General features: G+C 36.6%; 1 protein-coding gene across 1 annotated transcript in view; it reads right to left on the reverse strand.

Annotated features, from left to right (window-relative positions):
• DNAH7 (dynein axonemal heavy chain 7) overlaps positions 1-21,304 on the reverse strand; it is a 252,588-nt gene that overhangs the window by 207,363 nt on the left and 23,921 nt on the right. The window contains exons 6-13 of the mRNA XM_087854980.1: positions 20,898-20,985; positions 19,710-19,890; positions 17,731-17,806; positions 15,818-15,943; positions 12,823-12,942; positions 6,040-6,223; positions 5,242-5,421; positions 394-666 (exon numbers count right to left, since the gene is read on the reverse strand). Of these exons, the coding sequence (XP_087711106.1) occupies positions 394-666; positions 5,242-5,421; positions 6,040-6,223; positions 12,823-12,942; positions 15,818-15,943; positions 17,731-17,806; positions 19,710-19,890; positions 20,898-20,985 (1,228 nt within the window). The remainder of the gene's footprint in view (positions 1-393; positions 667-5,241; positions 5,422-6,039; positions 6,224-12,822; positions 12,943-15,817; positions 15,944-17,730; positions 17,807-19,709; positions 19,891-20,897; positions 20,986-21,304) is intronic.

The raw sequence follows: 21,304 nt of genomic DNA on the forward strand, positions 1-21,304 counted from the left end.
AAAAAGGACAAACAAAAATCTTAAATTACCAGTCTCCTACTAAACAGAAGTGATCACGTTTTGGTGTAATTACCATATTTTCGAAGGATTTATAAACACTAAAGCAAGAAAAATTAAGTTCTTGGAATTTTTGAGGGGTCAAATTATATAGAGTACTTTCAAGTCAGGCTTAAAGCACTAGACTTCCAGCTCTATGAGGACAAGGACTCTGTTTTGTCTACTTCCATATATCCTGGGCTTCCCATAATGCTTTGGTCATGGAAAGACAACAAATACGTTCCCTGTTGATAGTAATGGTCTGATTCTTTCACTGTATGGTCTAAAAACACATCCTAATAAAACTGGGAAAATATCATGGTTATAAATAACAGTTGTACAAAATGGATCGTTTACCTTTCTAGATGTGTACTGTATCTCCTCTATGAGTTTTTGGTATTTGCGAATTTCTTGTATTATTTTCTCATAGCTATGATTTTCCTCAAGGAAAGCATCAACTTCTTGCTCAGCTTTTCTGGTGATCAGAAAGTCATACTTGTCATAGAGTTTGACGTGTTCGATAGGTGCCACGCTCTCTCTCATTACCACTTCCTTCACCTTTTCTTTGTGGGCTTCAACAATTTCATTCAGAATTATTGGCTTCAAGGTTGTTGGTTTAGACTTACTTTCCTAAGACAAAGGGAAAAAATAATATTCATTTTAAAAAATAAATTAAGGTAACCATAGCATTTATCTTTCTAAAAATGCCAGTCTTACCATATATGTGTATTTATAGTCACAAGGTCTTTTTGATTTTTTTTTAAATATTTTATTCATTTATTTGACAGAGAGAGAGCACAATCAGGGGGAGCAGCAGAATCAGGGGGAGGGAGAAACAGACACCCCACTGAGCAGGGAGCACGATGAGGGCCTTGATCCCAGGACCCCGGGATCGTGACCTGAGCCAAGGGCAGACGCTTAACTGACTGAACCACACAGGTGCCCCTCTTTTTGATTTTCTAATCTCTATAGAAAGATATTCAGTCTAATAGCAGTATACTGAATATCTAAGTTTCATATAATTTTTCTGTTTTCCTTCAATGCTACCTAGTTGTGTTTTGTTTTTCTGTACAGATGAAAGAAACGTCACTTGAAAAAATACACAAAATAAGAGAATATAAAAACACCAAAATCCACATTTAATTTGTGCAATTGTATATGCTAGCTTTATAAGCTAGTGCTTGCATCGTACTTTATTTTTTGGAAGTAAGCCAGCTCAATCTCATATCATCATATTCATCATATTCTTTGATCACAGTACTTTTTCTCCTTGAGGAGTAATCTGTCTAGAACAAAGAAAGACTGTTTACTCATTCGTTGACCTTTGATCTGTTTACAACAACTAGAGAAGACTAAAATCCCTGGTTACAAAATGTGCATTCTGCCATCTCCATTAGAATAATGCATCAGATAACAATTTTTAATAAGCAAACAAATCTCAACAGCTTGTCTCCTCATTTCAAATAAAAGGGCAAGTAAATGTACCTACATGCTTTCTCATCTTGAATCAAGTTACACTTAAAAATATACATGATCTACCTTTCATTCAGAAGAAGGGAATTTTCACACTAATAAAAATTATGATCCATAGTGGATATTCTACAGCATTCACTAGATAGTATCAAAGGATTCCTTAGAGAGCTGGATCATTTATTCAGGTATTCAGGGTGCATTTGCCCACTATGCCCCTAGGGGGGATTTGAGGAAATCATAATGCTTAAAACTAGATGCGTCTTGAGAACATTAGTGAATACCACCACCACCACCACCATTTCTTTCTTTTTTTTTTTTTTTTAAGATTTTATTTATTTATTTGACAGAGAGAAAGACAGCCAGCGAGAGAGGGAACACAAGCAGGGGGAGTGGGAGAGGAAGAAGCAGGCTCCCAGCAGAGGAGCCCAATGTGGGGCTCAATCCCAGGACTCTGGGATCAAGCCCTGAGCTGAAGGCAGACGCTTAACAACTGAGCCACCCAGGCGCCCCCACCACCACCAGTTCATTCCTGGGCTCAGTAGATGCTTGGTGCCATTTTTTCTGGGGGGTGGGGGGAAACTTTGAGATAAAGCAATCTATATTATGTACTGCATGCAACGTAATTATTGGATCTAATGCAAAGCTCATTAATATTTATTATACAATGTTTCTTAAATGTATTAACAGCCTGCCTAATGTCTACATCTATAGGTCTATCTTTCTAAACATAACTGGGTACCAGTACATTGGAACTATATTAGAAAGTATATTTTCGATGTGAATTCTCATCAGTTCCTATTAAGAGTTAAGGGAAATGATATTTTGAATGAGACAGCTCAAGTGTTTGAAAGTCTATCAAAATAGATCATGAGATGGTGATATGTTTGGACTCACAACATCTTAGCCCCTTGCAGGTTTGCCTTCCATGGGAAAAAAAATGTATTTTAATTTCACTTTCAGTTTCTATCAAAGACCGTGATAAGTACAGCTCTACAAACTCCACTTCTGCTGTTGTTGTCGAAGGTCGTTGAGATCATGTTCAGTCATCTTACTCGAAGTACCTTCTATATCACTTGTTTCCAAACCTAACTGATTACTAGCAAAATATCCCTAAATGATTCTGGCAACCTATTTCTGAGAACCAACTGTCATTGTGAATCCACAGCTCTAGGGGCAAGAGGTGGTGGTGATGGGTTTGCATTTTTAAAATGTCACCAGGTGATGCTGACATGTAGGATTTCAGAACCATTACCCCATGGATAATGCCCCATATAAGACTTCTCTCTCAAGATCGGATACCAGGAAAAAGACCTAAGCATTTAGATTAACTGCTTAATCTCAGTTAAAACTTGTCATATACTCCTCTTCACTTTAGCAACCAGGAAACTTGGAACCATATTTTATAACCATTAAATCAAAGCAGCTGTATTCATTCAAATGACAGTAATACTTCTCTCCACTCTGAGCATGTCCAGTAACTCTTATTAACTTGTTCTATTTGTCTGTTTCATAAGCTCCCTCAAATCATTCTTGAAAAAAGGCAGGGTATGCCTGGAGAAAGATGCAATAGCTGAACTGAAATTAAACAAAGGCCAAAGTAAACTACATTTCTCCAGATACTTCTATTTATGGCAATATGAGGAACACATAACCTGAAAATAACTATCTAGTTCAAAACATAAAAGTATGCTGGAAAAAATGCCAAATATAACTTTTATAATACATAGCTAAGAAAGCAAAATAAAATAATAGGGAAAGTCTAGGGACCAAACATGGGGGAACACATGAGTTGAGAGGTAATTACGTGAAGTGAGCCGCTGCCCTAGAGACTGCTGATCCCTGCTGCCTAAGCTTTGCTTTAATGAGTCTCTAGCAAGGTGGGCCTCTGTGCAGGGGAGGGGTGTGGGGTGGCAGAATGGCTATCAGGAAACAAAGTCTCAAGCCTGAGCAGGGAGGGAAGTCATAATGGCTACACCCCTAGAAAGCCAAGAATACTGAAAGGTGACACAAAATTTCAGAATGCTGAAAGGTGACAGAACCTTTGAATGAGGGAGCAAAAGTAAGGAAAATATCCTGTTCGACCTTGTTTTTCAGCGGAGAAGAAAAAAGACAGTCACCTTAAGAATTTGTGACCACTAGCCTGTTCTCATGCCAATTTGGGGAAGCATTCACACTGCCACTGTTGTCCACAAAATCCTCAGCAAGATTTTTATCAAAAAATGGTCCTTGGTCTGGAGAGGCCTCCATAGTAACTGTCGGGAGAATATGCAAATTCTGGAGGAACCAACTTAAGGCCTTAAGGATTTCCCTGCATGCAGTTCTTACACGTATAAGCCCATACTAATAAAGGAAAAACACCCACAGAAATAAACCACCATGACCAAGCAAATGGTGATCGGCAAAAGGAGAAGTTCTTTTAAGAGTAATGAATATATGACTAAGTACAAGAGACGATCAAAAATGACTAGTCCTGTTTGACAAAGAACTTAATGGAATTCCTAGAATATAAAAATAATTTTAAAAAATGAGAAGTTCTATGATGAGGATAATATCTTCACAATGGATAATTTCACAATCACAATGTTGAGTAAAGTAAAACAGGTCACTGATTGTAAGATGATTCCACATATATATAAAGACATAGAAAAACTGAATGGAAATTTTTCAGGGATATGCAGACAGGTAGTAAGCTTATCTTAAAAAATTCAGATTAATAACTACAACATTCAAGATTGTGATTCTTTTGCTAGAAGGTAGAAGGAGAGGAATGTGAACAGGGAAGGGCAATGGGGAGCAGGAAGAGCTTAAGGGTATCAGTAATATTCCATTTCTCTAGTTAGATTATAAGTACACAGGCGTAACTTTATTACCACTTAAAACTACACACTAGTCTCCTGGACGCTTTCCTGTACATGAAATATTTGTGAACTATTTTAAAAATAAAAAAGAAGGGTGTCTGGGTGGCACAGTGGGTTAAGAGCCCGACTCGTGGTTTTAGCTCAGGTCATGATCACGTGGTCGTGAGATCAAGCCCCATTTAGGGCTCCATGCTCAGGACAGAATTGACTTCAAATTCTCTGTCCCTCTCCCTTCCTCTCTGCCCACCCCTGGCTCATGCGCACACACGCTGTCTCTAAAATAATATTATTTAAAAAATAATGTAGAAAGGAAATAAGAAAGCTACTGGTTGTACTTAAAAGCTTGAAAGCCTTTTAAATTAGGGAATTATCAGACATGATCACTTTATATACTAGACTGCAGTAACTGCTGTTGAAATATACAAGTTCAGCATAGCTTTGCTCAATAAATGGCCAGAGAGAGACAAAACAAGTAGAATCTGTGATTTCAGAGTACAAAGACACTACTGCTTAGGAAAAAGGTATATGAGGAGAGTAATCAACCGGAGGACAGTTTGAGAGAGGTAGAGAAGTATAAGGGAGGTCTACAGCATCGTGTGAGTGCTACAGCAACACTCATGGACTATCTTAAACCTGATCACAAATTTAATTCCTTCCCTTAAGAAAAATTTCAGTCCAATGGAAGACTAGACTAAGAAACTAGGCACATACTGCAATGGGAAGATAGTATTTTTTAATTGAAAGTTTCTTATAAGCCAACGTTACCAGGCCATTTATATTCTGCAAAGCAGAGGATACAGGTCTACACCTTTTAGAAGTTGTCTGAAATAATTATCATGAAAATTCAAGCAATAAGAATATCCTTGTTACTTACCCACTTAAAATACAATTTTGTCTCAACTCTTGGCACAAAACTGACAGCCTTAATCATGATATCATAAACATTCAGAAGGATGTCTATATAGTCACTGAACTCAGGTTCAAACTTAATGGTGTCATTTTCAAGAATCAGCCTCATGATGAAACCTGGATGTTCAAAAGCTCTAACAGAATCCTGCAAAAAAAAAAAAAATAGTGTATACATGTATGTGAATATATATATAAATTGGGAGAGACTAAGCAGTGCAGTGGTCCCAATTAAAACTCATGGGAACCCACCTTTCCTCTTATGCCTTAGAGAGTTAAGCCAATGAGGAGCTCTACTAAAAAGAGCAAGAGCAATTCCCAGCTAGACGTGTTGGTATCTAGTATTCACCAGGCCTACAGATCAACCAGAGGGTCAAGGTTCCAGAAAAAGAAGGATGTGCATAGCAGTGGGGCTCTAGAGTAATGCAAGAAAGAGCCCAAGAGAACATTCAAATTCCCGGGCCCAGCTCACACTCCAACAGGACCTTCTTCTGGAAAGAAAAGAGTTCCCCACACAAATCTTCCCCAGCCATCATGACCCAAATCTTCCAATGAGAAGAATTTTCACTTCTCTTTACTCATCCTCACCAATGTAATGATACTCATGTATCCTGAATATTCAGGTTGATACTAGGTGTTTTTAAATAGCTAAGTGATCTAAAGATATACTTCCACCTCTTCCACTGATAAAGGTTCTTTTTGTTAATCTTTTTCCTCTTGAAAATAAATTATTAGATGAATATTGGTATAACGGCACCATACTTACTGGTGGTTGTGCTATTAAGTCTGTGAAATCCTGCATGGAGACCAAAGTGAGTTCTTGCAGCTGTAAAGTCATAAGCGTAGCAGCGCAGTTGAAAAAAGATTCCAATTTGGCACTGCTGTCACCAGTTGGCAATTGCTTTTTTTTATTACCTTGGTAATAAATATTCTGCACTTCTGGAAACCACCTTGAAAGCACAAAAGACTTTTAAAAGTTAGTACTTCCAGTGAATCGCTCCTTTTACATTAAGCATTAACAGTAACTTCTGGACATCCAAAGGTCTTCACAGAGAGCTCTATTGCTAACTGACATTATCCACCCCCTGAAATGTAAGCACTAGCATATTTCACTTTTTCTAAGGAAAGAAAGTTTAATCACGGCCAACAGAAGATGACTCAACAATGTGATGCTGTGAGGAAAACAAATAAAAAAATAAATCTAACTCCTGAAACTACGCTTCCTGTACTTTTTGAATAAAAATTTATTGGATATTACAAAATACTACTCACCAGTCTCCAAAACGTTCCTGAAGGAATGGATTTGTTAATTTAAAGCTAAAATGTAAATAGCTGATTAAACCAAGACAGAGCTTACTTGGTTCAACCCACTTGGTACTTTATGCTATTATGTTTCACGACGACTTGAAAATAAGACAAATTAATAAAATCAAGTATATTATTTTCTTATTCCCCTTAATGTAAAATCCTGAAAGAATGACTGATTTAAAAAAAAAGTTTCAAATGTGTATGTATCCCTGTAATTAAAGTATAACAGTAAATTCACATGTGGATACATAAGTCAAGTTTTCCATTTATAAAACAATACTACAAAATTTAGGAATACTGATACCTCTTTCATAAGACATAATGGATTTTTAAAAAACAGAGTCCACATCCTTTCAGGAGTTGCCTGAATGCTTCAAGAAAGATCTAAATTTTAAATAGATGTATTCATTTCTTTAACAAATACGTGTTTAGTGTCTATGTGCTAGCAAAAGTGTCATGGGAAATATAAAAAGATATGACATCACCCCTTATCTCTTATAATAATGAAGGCAATGTGTCATAGCAGAAAAACAGTCTTGAAGTCAAAGGATTGAGATATAATTTTCCGTTTAAGTAACAGAGAAGGGTTTTATAATGAAGATGGCAATTTTATTGAAAGATGGAAATGAGAAGGACCATGAGGAAAGGATCTGAAGTAGAAGTAGCATACTAAGAAAAATAGGTGTGTAAATGGGGCTAATTTACCTAATCATTTCATTGTCTATAAAAGAGATAATAGAGAGATTTCTTCCTAGAAAATAGGAAGAAATAAGTGGTGGTGGGGAAGTCTGTGAGGATTTTTGCAGAACTTGGGAGCTGAACACAAGACGTTGGGATGGCCTCACTCTAAAATGTAGCCATGGCAGATATTTCTGCAGGAAGGGGTCATTGTTGAAGCAACAGAAAGAGGGCAAGTAACAAATACTAAGTAGAGAAGGGCAATGATAGATTAAGAAAGGGGACTGAGAAACTTCCAGTAGTTCAGACAAGAGAGGGAATAAGTTTGGGGCTCAAGAGCTGGAAAAAGGACATATAAAGAAAATGTTTTAAAATTTATTCAGTCATTATCCCAAAGATATTTACAGGGCTCCCTATTATATACAAACACTTGGTACAAAATATTACTCAGTCTTCAAAGCACTTATAGGCTAAAGGAGGGAGGAAAAGACAAAATTATATTATAAAAGGAAGGAATTATAAGAGGATAAAGTGTCAGAGGTATTCGGAAGGAAGAGATCATTTTTTAAGAAGTAACAACAGAGATTTCATAGAAGAAGGGTCATTTGAACTGGGTACTGAAGGACAGAAGGGAGGCTTCTCCAGTAATGAGCTGCATCAAATACTGTAAATAGTGTTAATCACGGTATTTTCCTGATGGTATTCAAGAAGTTTTTGTTCTGTTTAATTTCCTTAACCTCTGATACAATTTGATATAATTATGTGTGCAAAGATGGTAAAGCTAAGAGTCACAGAGTTTAAGAGGGAAGCAACTACACAACTTTCAAATTTTCCTAGAATTCCCATCCCACAGATGAAAACAAATAAGGAGTAACTATTTTAAAAATCAATAATTGGTTAAAAAGGGAAACAAAGAGACTTTACCCACTGAATACTTAACTGTTACAGACTAGTCATAGAAGTTATGTCCTGTTTAATTTAACATGACTATTTCTCTAGGCATGGCCCAAGGTGAAAGTCTTTTCAGACCTCAGAATGGAAGAGATAAGTTAGGTCCAGGTTGCAGAAAACCTTAAAAGGCAGGTTAAGAAATGGTGACTTATTTTATCAATAAAAGGGAAGCACTGAATTAGGGGTTAAGATTCTCCTGGCAGTGGTTTGAAGGCTACATGGGAGGCTAAGAGAGCCTGCCAAGGGTAGTTGCAGTGGGAATAAAGAGAAAAGGGTACACATGGAAGAGGATTCTGAGAGAAGATCAAGAGTAGTTGGTGGTCCTAAGTCTAAAAAAATATAAAAGGATTGAAATTATAAAAAATCACAAATCAGTAGAAGGACACTCTAGCAATTTATAAGTACATAGAAATTAAACAACACAGTCCTAAACAGCCAGTCAAAAAGGAAATCACAAGGGAAGTCCAAAAATAATTTGAGATGAATGAAAATGAAAACATCATTTACCAAAACTCACAGAACACAAAAAAAGCAGTGACCAGAGGGAAATTTACAGCTGTCAACAACTTAATTAAAAATTACAAAGATCTTAACTCAATAACTTACAATTCCACTAGAAACTGGAAAAAGAGCAAACTGAACTCAAAATAAGGAGAAAGGAAGAAATACAGATTTGAGCGGGGAAAAAAATAGAGATTAAAAAAATTGAGAAATCAACAGAACCAAAATTTGGTTTTTTAAAAGATCAGCAAAATTGACAAACCTGTAGCTAGACTGACCAAGATAAAAAAGAAAGAAGACTCAAATTGTTAAAATTAGGAATGAGAAAAAGGATATTAACATTCACCTTATAGAAATTTTTTAAAAATTACAAGGGACTTTAATAAACAATTATAAGCCAACAAACTAATCTAGCAAATTCCTAGAAAGATATAAACTACCACAACTGACTCAAAAAGAAATAGAAAAGATGAATAGAGCTATAATAACAGTCTGAGCTAGTAATCAGAAAATTTTCCAAAAAATAGAGAGACCAGGACCCAGGAAAAGATGCCTTCACTAGTAGGTTGTATAGAACATTTAAAGAAGAATTAACACCAATCCTTCACAAACTCTGCCCAAAAGGGGGGTGGGCAAGAGAAAGGAATGCTTCCTAACTCGTTCTATGAGGCCAGTATGATCATACCAAAACCAGACAAAGATATCACAAGAAAAAGAAAACTATAGGCCAATGTTCCTTATGTATGTACACACAAAAATCCTCAACAAGGTACTAGCAAACTGAATCCAGCAGCATATAAAAAGTATCATACCCCATGGCCAAGTGGGATTTATCTCAGGAATGATAGACTAGTTCAGTATATCAAAACAAATGTAAATATTAATAAAGTAGAAAAACCCATTATGATTTCAGCTGCAAAAAAAAAAATTGTTTTTATCATACAATAGTGCAGATTTTGCCAATCAAGAAACTAAGAATGAAAGGGAAATTCCTCAACCTGATAAAGGGAAACTATACAGCTAACTAAATGCTGAAAGACTGAAAGCCTTCCCCTAACATCAGGAACAAAACAAGGATGTCCACCCTTGCCACTTCTTTTCAACACTGTACTGGAGATTCCAACCAAAGCGATTAGGCAAGGACAAGAAAAAAAAAATGCAGATAAGAAATGAAGAAGTAGAACTATCTCTATTTGCAGATAACACAATCTTATATAAAAAAAGATATAAAGGTCCCACACGAAAAAACTATTGGTGTTAATAAGTTAGGAAGGTTTCAGGATATTAGATCAATATACAAAAAAATAATTAGACTTTATCAAAATTAAAAATAGTTGTGCCTCAGACTGCCTGGGTGGCTCAGTCAATCAAGCATCCAACTCTTGATCTCAGCTCAAGTCTTGATCCCAGCTCAAGTCTTGATCCCAGGGTCATGAGTCCAAGTGTCGTGCTGGACTCCATGACTTTAAAAAAAAAAAAAAGTGCCTCAAATTTGTGCCTATCAAGAAAATGAAAGCATCAACCACATAATGGGAAAAATATTTATAAATCATGTAACTGAGATTTTAGTATCCAGAATATATAAAGAACTCTTACAATTCAACAATAAAAAGACAGGTCACTCAATACAAAGTAAGCAATGATCTGAATAGACATTTACCCAAACAAGATAAATACATGGAAAATAAGCATTTGAAAAGATGCTCAACATAATTAGTCAAATCAAAACCACAATAAGATAGAAGTTCACATCTACTAGGATGACTATATATAATCAGAAAGATGGACAATAACAAATGTTGACAAGGATGTAGAGAAATTGGAATCCTCATACATTGTTGGTAGGAACGTAAAATCTTACAGACCCTTTAGAAAACACTGTGACAGTTCCTCAAAAAGTTAAACAAAGAGTTATTATATAACCCAGCAATTCTACTCCTAGGTATATACCCAAGAGAACTGAAAACATACAAATGTTCATAGCAGCATTATTCCTAATAGGCAAAAAATAGCGACAACACAAATGTCCATCTACCGATGAATGGATAAACAAAATGTGTTAGATCCATATGATGAAATATTATTTGGCCATGAGAAGGAATAAAGTATTGATATATGCTAGAACATGGATGAACCTTGAAAACATCATGCTTAGTATAAGAAGCCAGACATAAATGGATACATATTATATCATTCCACTGTCCAATGTTCAGAACGGGGACAGAAAGTGTATTAGTGATTGTCAGGGCACGTGGGAGGGGAAATGGGGAGTGACTGATAACAGATAAAGGGTTTCTTTTGGGGGTGATGGAATTAGTGGTGATTATTGCAAAACCTTGTGAATATATTATAAGCCACTGAAATGTACACAAGCAAACGGTGATTTTGTGGTAAGTGAATTATACTTCAATTTTAAAAAACAGTTACCAATACACTGATTGTGGCCGGAGGCAGGCTAGGGCTGGTAAAGATGCGGATGATAAGTAACAAACAGAAAAAGTCACAAAGGATTCAACTTGGCCTGGAGATGGTCCAGAACAGGAAGAGCTGCAGGTTTGGAAGAAGGAATAAACACCGTTAAGGAGATGCTGATACTCAGATGCTGACATGACATTCAACTGGAGACGTACAGTATAAAATTAGTCATAAGGGCCTAGAGCTCCAAAAACAAGATCTTGAGACAGATAAGGCAGACGAAATCAAGACATTGTCAAGAATTTAAAGAACACAAACAAGAGCAAACACCTGAGAGCAAACACCCTGCTCTTGGGGATAGTAAGACAAGCACAGCTAGAAAAACAAAACAGATTAAATAAAGAAACAGAGGCAGAGGAACCTAGAAAAACAGACTTCCAGAAGGCAGGCAAATGCTGAATAGAAGGAGAGAATGAGGACTGAGAGAAGATATTTGGGTTTGGGGTACATATCATAATCATCTGCTGTTTCTCCGTCGTGGTAAGCGGGTGTTCTGCCTTTTTGCCATGATGAGCGCTTTCTGGTTCGCTATTTAAAAAGTACGGTCAGAGTGTTCTTCCCTTAGAATCAGTTGGGAAGCATCAAGAGCTACAGCAAATCAATCTACAACTCTCCCTAAAAGTTTTCAGGAAAGGTTTGTACTCTGCTCTGTACTTTGACATCCAGTTTACCAAAATTTACAACAGGAATGTATTCCTGGGGTATAACCCTGAAGTTACAGATCAAGAAAATTTATTTATATTATGCCCTAAAAAGGTCATTTTCTTCTCTGTAATTAACTACGGGGTTTCATTCTATACCTCTCATCTATTTGTTTAGGTTAACTAATACTAATATTAAAAAAAATTCTAAAGTTCTTTCAAGTAATGTCAGACAAAGAATTTATTCTAACATATTGGAGAAGAAGAAAAAATAAAGATTCCGTCTTAAACTATGAAGATATATCTCTAAGTAACTTCTGGAAATCACGAAACCATGCTGGAGTTTCATGTACTTTGTTATCTGCAATTTGAGCTAATGTTAACATCCTATTTATAATAACTTAACCCATGATAGAGACATTTTGCTGTATTGTTTCGGAGCATAGTGTCTGGCACCTACATCAGTAATTATCATATGTGACTATTCCATTTTTAAGGGTCAATCCAAGATGTTTAATTATCATTTGATAAGTCTAACCTCTCAATGGGATTGTAAACGCCTTTAAAGAATGTATTTCCCCCATCAATTCATGCTTTAAACCATCCTTCATCCCCCATCCAAAACCAAAATGAAAGAGGTACAGTGCCTTAAACGTGTTAATCGATGTCCAATATCTAGCAGTTGGATTAGCTGATGATCATTCCCCCCATGGTATTCAACCCCGCTCTCAGAGCAGAAGTAGAAAGCAGACATGGAGGGGAAAAAAAAACCCCAAAACACTATAATCATTTTGGTTCCTGCGCATCTATGCTGTGTAGAATGTCTGGATAGACAGGACAGACCAATTCAGTTAAAGACACTAGATTTAATTCTTGAACAGAAGTAATTACCAACTTGTTAAAATGGGATTTTTTAAATGCAGTTAAAAATATAGTTCCCCACCAATAGCATTTTTAAATTTGTGTTTCCCCCCCATGAAATTTCAGAACTTTACATTTTAAGTAGCGTCTCTTTAGCAGATTCCATGTGTTTCATGACCATGGTCTGAAATATCGACAGCTCTAATGCATCCTGGCGATTCTGAAATTCTTCTACGTCAACCAAACGTAATCTTCTGCAAGACACAAAAAATGAACAATTAAGGCAGGAGACTTTTTTGCATTTAATATTTTTGCTTACTGATCTCCTCAAAAATAGGATATTCCTAAGTTTTATCATTAAAATTTGCGTTTAGTAAAATTAAATAAGAACATGAGATTTTTTTAAAGAATTTTTAAATAATTAATGTAATTAAATTTGATAAGAACACTATATAAGATTATGAAATGTTACTGTGAAGTAAAACAGAGTTGAAATAACTGGGATTTGATGGATAATTTAGACTGATTTTTGCTTTCGAATTGAAACAATTACAACAGGAAAAGAGGTAAAGCGCATAGCTTAGAAGGCCTGCTACTCCTGAAACAAAAATTACACCCACTATGAAAAGAAAGCAATCTTGCATTTTAGGGAGCCATGGGGTAGGGGAATTCTCACACCTAATTAAGACCTACTGTATCAAAATTTTTTGATCCTGTCTGGTTTTGACTTTTTTTTTTTATTATGTTCAGTTAGTCAGCATATAGTACATCATTAGTTTTTCATGCAGTGTTCAATGATTCATTAGCTGCATGTAACACCCAGTGCTCATCACAAACCGTGCTCTCCTTAATACCCATCACCCAGTTACCCCATCACCCCCCTCCCTTCTGTAACCCTCAGTTTGTTTCCCAGGGTCCAGAGTCTCTCATGGTTTGTGTCCCTCATGACTTTTTGTTTTTTAAAGATTTATTTATTTGACAGAGATAGAGACAGCCAGTGAGAGAGGGAACACAAGCAGGGGGAGTTTGGACACATCCATGGTTTACTGTTTTTTGTTTTTTGTTTTTTTTTTATCTCAACTTTGTTCCCTTTTTCTTCCCCTTCCTCCTCCTTCTCTTGCCTCCTGACACGGTCCAACAATGTCTAGCCCTTTATTCACAATACCAGGCACTGCAGCCTCATCCCCCAGCCTCCAGCGCAGTGTGTCCTGGCAGTTCCATCTGTGAATGGATATAGAAGCAAACAACTCCTTTGTGAAAGTGATACAATATAGTATGACCTCATGACTGCATGCAAAGTTAAATCATGGGTCTTGTCAGGAGAGGGATAGCCTAAAGAAAAGAAATGAGAAAACATGGGCAAGGAGATAGCCTCTTCCTATTCCAAAAGCCAGATTCATGCAAAGAAATCCACATTATTCAATGGAAAGCTGAACGACGTTCTTTTGAACAGTATGCAGTCTGACCACCAGAAGCCATGTTTGTGCGATGGATATGTGTGCATGTTGTGTGGATACACACATGTGATTGATAATATGAGCACAAAGACAAATAAGGAAAGATATCCCAGTAGATGGTTATCATGGGTCTTCGGCTGAGCTGGTGGAAAGGAGGGCAGAGACGAGGAAAAGAAAGACTGGTGGAAGTCAGGCAAAGTAAAGACTGGACCTAAAAAGTATATATGATCACATTTACATGTTTATATAAAGTTACATATGTAGCTGCATATTTAATTAAAATTTGTTTTAAAAAAGGCATACAGGGACAGAATGAGGGAGCCAAGGGACCTGGGACAACACAAGTCATTTTGCCTGTGGGAAACCAGGAGTGCCAGGAAGGACAAGGGGTGAACAGAGAGCCTATAATCAGATGGTGGCAGAGCCCAGGCAAGGAGCTTGGCTTACTGGAGTGGATGTCGGGGTTCGGGGGTTGGACTAGAAGAGGCATGCTGACGACCCTCACTCAGGAAGGAGTTCAGAGAAGTTGGTCGGGGATGTGCCCCTAGTGCATGTCCCAGGGTTTCCCAGCGTGGGGACAACAGCTGCCTTCCGCAACGGCCACAGCTCTTAGCACAGTTTTAAAGACAGCAGCTTTCCTTTTGCTGGTTTTGGGAGGCAGAAAAATGTGCTCACTTGCTGTGCCCTCCTGACCGCAGAACAATACATGCAGTAGAAATCAGGAGACCCGACATTGCATCAAAAACTGGGGATGTACTGTATGGTGACTAATATAACAAAGTAAAAATTATTAAAAATAAAAAACGAAAAAAAAAAAAAGAAATCAGGAGACCCAGAGAGAGGGCCACTTGTCACTGGGTCTGCAGCTGTGGCGGCTGAAAAGGTTGGGGTGGGGGTGGGGAAGACCATCTGGGAGACAAGTTGCCTCCTCTATCACAAGGCGGGACTGATCCAGGTTTTGAGGTTCCTGAAGGAGGCCTTATGTAAGAAAAATAATATACATTTGTATTACTTTTGCATATTTTATAAAACCTGTGTCCACAGGTGCATGTTGCTAGGATGCCCCCCAGTGCCTTGGAAGGAGCTGTGCAGGGGTGGGGGGCATGAAGCAGGAGCTTCTAAACTGTGAGACCAACTGTCCTCAGCCTGAGGAGTAGGCATGTCAGCTCCACGGCACCCACCAGCATCCACATCCAGCTGTGCCAAGCACTTGCTACCTGTGGCTGCACCATCCCCTCCGTGACCATGTCTAGGAGGTGATGCATAACCTCCAGCTGTCACCCAGGAGCTTTAACTCATGCCATTCAGGTAGGCAATATTTACTAGGTTGCTACACCATCTAGATGATTGTAGCAGCTAATGGTCTGTGGGATTTAAAACAAAGCATGACAGTTCAGCCCCTTAACTGTGATTACCCCTCAGTCTGTGTGGTAATGAGGTATGGGATTGGGGGCGGGGGGGGGGGGCAGGATTGGGTTAGAGGTCAAAGGCAATGTTCGTATTTTACTCTACTTCTACAGTGCTGATTTAAAGCTGTGTTTGAATACTGATGGTAAGTGTATAGTTATTTTTTTTATTTCCAGTTAAAATAGTAAAAGAAATTATTAAGGTGTAACAAAATAGCTTTTATCACCCTTTTAAAAAGAAGCTCAATAAGGCCAGAAATACTCACTTAAAAGTACTGTGCCATAAATCTACAACAGACGACATTGTGGGGTTCAATGTATTCAAGTGATCCTTAATATAATTGCTTGCAGCTAAGAAAGATTTCCTCCAAGGTTTTGGGAGAACTTCCATTCTGAAAACAAAGAAAAAATAATCAGCTATCTTTAAAAATCAGAAGAAACTATTGTTATAGCATACTTTTTGAGTAATATTCTTTTTTTCTTTTTCTTTAGAGAGAGAGAGTGGGGAAGGAGGGGCAGAGGGAGAGAGAGAACCTTAAGCAGGCTCCATGCCCAGCACAGAGCCTGACTTGGGACTCAGTCTCACAACCCTGAGATCCTGACCAGAGCTGAAATCTAGAGTGGGTTGCTTAACCCACTGAGCCACCCAGGCACACCAACAATGGTTTCATTTTAATAAAAAGTATTATGTACCCCTTACAGTATTAACAAAACACATAATTATGTATTAAGTTACATAAAGGCCATACTTTCTATGGTCTAAGCCATATAATTTTAAAATAATTAACACATATGAAATTGCACTTGAATTTTTTTAAGATTTATTTATTTGAGAGAAAGAGAGAGAGAGTGCTCACAATCGGGGGGGGGGGGCAGTGGGAAAGGGAGAGGCAGACTCCCCATTGATCAGGGAGCCCCACACAGGGCTCCATCCCAGGACCCTGAGATCATGACCTGAGCTGAAGGCAGACGCTCAACTGACTGAGCCAACCAGGCACCTCTGAATCTTTTTTTAAATTTTATTTATCTAAGTAATCTCTACACCCAACCTGGACTTGAATCATAAGGTAACTTGAATCATAAGGTAACTATTTTTCTTTTAAGTACTTGATCAAGTTCACTAATAACTCATAATGATCAAACAGAATCAGTAGGCAGCTTTTTTTCATATACAGCTTGAAAGAATTTCAAAACACAAAATGTTTCAATTTTTCTGGTTTTTTTAAAAACATTTTAAGACTATAGTCCAGCCTGCCTGTGATAATCCCCTTCAACTTAACCTCTGTTAGTTGATCACCAACGCTAACGTCCTTATTTGAAGACATTTATTCTGTAACTCCTATCACTTGAATAATCATCCTTAATATATTAAAGATATGCCATTTTCATCATCCAGTATATTTAAATATTTACATTTTATGTCTACAATTTTTTTATTCTCACTGGTTTTAAACACTTAATCTTGTTTTATTATATAGTAAGCTTAACTCAGTTTTTCAGTTGTAGTCATACCATCTTTACAATTACAAAAGATGATTTTTGTCTCTTCTCAGGAAAAAAAGCTGTTCTCCACATAAGATACGTTGGGAATGAGTGCATAAGTTTTTCTTGCTGCTAAAGGAAAACAATCTGAGGCACTTTTAAATAATACGAAAGAAGCAAAACTGAATTATTTACTAAATTATAAAAATATAAGTTCTACTCTTCAACCTAGTTAAGAGACTTATTCCTAAATGTTAATTACTTAGGGAAAATATATAGCAAATGTAGTGGTTTTCTGTTGTGTCCTATATTTTAATCTATGTAATAATCGCAAAATATTCTCTATATGATTTTGTGCATTTCAACTGCCATCAAACTCTTATATCCCTATTATACCTGAAGTCTGTGCTAGTCACCATGGAAACACAAAGTTCTATATCAGGTTCTTCCACGAGGGTACTTATATTTTAACCACACAGTTATCCCATCTGTCTGTCTGTCTACCCACCTACCGATGGATTTGTAAATAGAACACATTAGGGCTTAAATACATAAGCATAATAAGAATAATCAGTTGTATATATGAAGTATATAAGTTATAAACATATATATGAGAAATATAACCAGTGTATAAATATATACACATTCACAGGAACAGTTATATAATCAATATTCTTAGAGAAACTTGATCACTTACTCAGCACGATGGGGTAGAATTTCATCTGGTTTTTTATCTTCTTCTTTTTCCCTAGGATCTTTCAAAACAAAATCAACTAAAAGAAAATTGAAAAGTTCTGATAAATATCCTTATATTAATTATGGCATATTTCCAAGCAATTGCAAAACTAATTCCACTAAAATCAATTATTTATGTTATTTAAAATAATGGAGCAATTTGTACATATATGACAAAAATATTTATGAGAAAACCTATGTCTGTATCTTTGAGAGTATATGTTCCCTCTCTTAACAACAGATCCCTATTATTTCATTTGAAAGTAATAATTGGTTTCAAAATTACATTTTCCTGCATAGCTATTCTACCAAAAGTAGTTTTCATTGAAGGCCAACAATACAGAATCATAGTAGTTTCCTTTCACTGAGGAAACTTACGGATTGCTTTGTTCTAAGTTGCATAAAAACATAATCCTGTTATAAAATCAGTAAAAGGAGCTACTTCTGCTTCTATCTTCTGTGCTCATTAACTCAGTTAATTCTAATTTTCCTGCCTGTCTTTTAAGATGCTCTTTCTAAAATGCATATGTGTTAACACCCCTCTGCTTAAAATCCTTAGGTGACTCTGTTTTAACTTTCAATGCTTTAGGGCACATGGGTGGCTCGGTCGGTTAAGCATCTGCCTTCGGCTCAGGTCATGATCCCAGGGTCCTGGGATCAAGTCCTACATCAGGATCCCTGCTCAGCGGGTTGTCTGCTTCTCCCTCTACCCCTTCACCTGCTCGTGATCTCTTTCTCTCTCAGATAAATAAAATCTAAAAAACAAAAAACGAAAACAAACAAAAAAACACTTTGAATGCTTTAAAAAGACAAAGGCGGCCCTTCAATTCTGTCCCCTCCCAAATGCACCCTATGCTTTGGCCATCACGGCTGCTTGCAAGCCCGGAGAGCCTTTCACGCGTGTCTGCCACAGTCCACACCATTTTCTTGGTGTGAGCGCTCCCTCATGTTCGGTTTGTGTTTCAGGATGGTTCGGGCACCTCCAGAGTTCCTTCTACCAAGCCAGGCATGAGTGTCTCTCGCTTACAGCATGGCCTCTGTTTCCCTCCTTACCGAGCCTACTGCTCTAGTTCCTAATTAGTGTTTTGTCCATCTTCCTCGTTTCAACAATGAACTCCTTGGGAGCAAAGATTTGACTTTTTATTTTTACATTACCAGGACACTCAAATAAGAGTCTTAAAAACAATAGACTCTCTCCTACCAAAAGGTCCCCAGACAACTCTAAAACATGAGGATTTCTTCAGCTTCGAACACACCATCAATTATATCAGTTTTGCAATCCCAATTAATTGGAGAACTTTTTTTTTTAAGCATAGATTCGAAGATCCTGCCTCCAGAGATTTTAACTCAGATGGATTCAGAAACCAGTGTGTGAAAAATGATTCTGATGATTAGTCAGTCTTAGAATCCAGTGGTCTATGCCAGCAGTCTTTTTATGTAAAGGGCTTGAGTATAAATATCTTCCCTTTATGAGCTACAAGGTCTCTGTCACAACTACTCATCTCTGCTCTTATAGACCAAAAGCAGCCACAAACCATGTGCAAATGAATGCGTAAGTCTGTAGTCCGATAAAATTTCTTTACAAAAACAGGCAGGGAGCCAGATTCGACCTGCAAGCTGTAGTTTGCCAATCCCTGGTCCATAACAACGATTTTTAATTAATCACCTTCTAATTTATGTTACCAATAATATTAATGTTTTAAATAATTAAATTTTAGAATTTCTTCAGTTCTGTCCTTTACTGAGTGATATAGCCCTACAAAAAAAAAAGATGGAGTTTTAAATTTTTTACTGTACTTTATTAATGAAACTTGCCTGAGATCTTAAGCAATGAAATAGCAATGGGAAAAGCAGCATAATAAATATAATAGTTTCAAGTATAGGTATTAACTTTCAATTAATAAGACACATTCAAATTAGAAAGTGAAAATACCGATTTACCTATGGATTTTTTTACACTAAGAAGATAATCTTCTCTCATTTCATCAGACAAGGCAAGTATGCTGTTGGTGAGGACTTTCAGATGTTGGGGGACTAAATTCAGTACATGTTCCAGCCAAGAATCTTCCATTGGGGCTACATGGTCTGTATCAATTCCATGATGAATATAATAGTAATATCTCTGCATAAAGAAGATTGAGAAATATAGATGGGTTTAGTCCTATAATGAAAGAAGTGTATTCATCAAAGATAAAACTACTAAGCAAAATCAAAGTTTTAGGAAAACAAAGTATTTACAAATCATAAGTACTTTGTGTAATTTGTGGAGGCATTATTTGAGATCTCCTAAATTAAAAAAACATAGGATATTTCATGAAAATTAAAGCTCTTATTGTAATTCATAACTACAATGTAAAATATCAAGTTATATTACCAAATATATGGTGTACTAAGAAGAACCCATGCTGAAGCAGAAATTAGTGTTTTATAAATGCATGAGAATGTGGAAAATTAGTTTTTGTCTTTTTATTATTGATAATCAAGTCGATCTTATAAGTTGCAAGTGAATCAGTATCCCTACACATTAAGCTCAGAAATCTATGACAGGATTTAGAAAATTTCCAATTGGCCAATAGTCCATATTATAATTTTACAGCTACTGTTAAATGTGTACATGAAATATTTAAGACATGATAGTATTTCTCTAACACACATTTAACTTTGATATATTTTCATAAATTTTTAAGTCAATTAGAAAAATTTTAAACATCCAATTATTTTTTTCAAAATACTTTCAAATTAGCAATGTTAGAGCCTTTGATATTTACATTTTAAAAAATTCTTCCATATTTGAAATACTAGAATAATTATATTTTTAAAGTAAAGTGTACATTACATAACTAAGATAGTTTCTCATAGAAGAATAAAGACATTTAAAAGCTTTACAAGACTGAGGCTCATTCTAACAAAGGGAACAGGTAAATGAAACTCTCATTGTGATCTTAGATGGCAAGGGAGAGGATGATTTCTCCCGTTCACCCAATAGAGCAATCTCACGGAACTCCACGTTTACTCCTATGTCCACCGAGTTCCACGAGAGAGGAGCACAGAATAATCTCAAAAGTTTAGAAGTATCTTCAAGTGCTTCCTTTACATTCAAGTGTACTGACAAAAGAGACAGCCCATTACCAAGACGTCTTTCTCTATTGCAGAAGTGGTCAGTTTTGGAAACGTGCTTTCATCAGGGCTCGCTGAGTCTAACACGGCATCTTGTTGCCTACGAAAATGATAAACACACTATTCAATTGTACATGAAGGGCAGTTAGAATATACCTCAATGGATACACAGTTGACCCTGGAACAACTCAAGTTTGAAGTGAGTTCACATACACTTTTTCACAGTACAGTGCTGTAAATGTATTTTATGATTTTCTAAATATTTTCTTTAGCTTACTTTATTGTAAAAGTACAGTATATACTACATATAACAAATATATGTGTAAAATGACTGATTATTGATAAAGCTTCTGGTCAACAGCAGGCTATTAAATTTTTGGAGAGTCAAAAGCTATATGTGAATTTTCAACTGTGGCGGG

The sequence above is a fragment of the Ursus americanus genome, chromosome 1 (genome assembly GCF_024610735.1).
Source record: "Ursus americanus isolate L20-20 chromosome 1, mUrsAme1.1.p, whole genome shotgun sequence".
NCBI classification, from domain to species: domain Eukaryota; kingdom Metazoa; phylum Chordata; class Mammalia; order Carnivora; family Ursidae; genus Ursus; species Ursus americanus.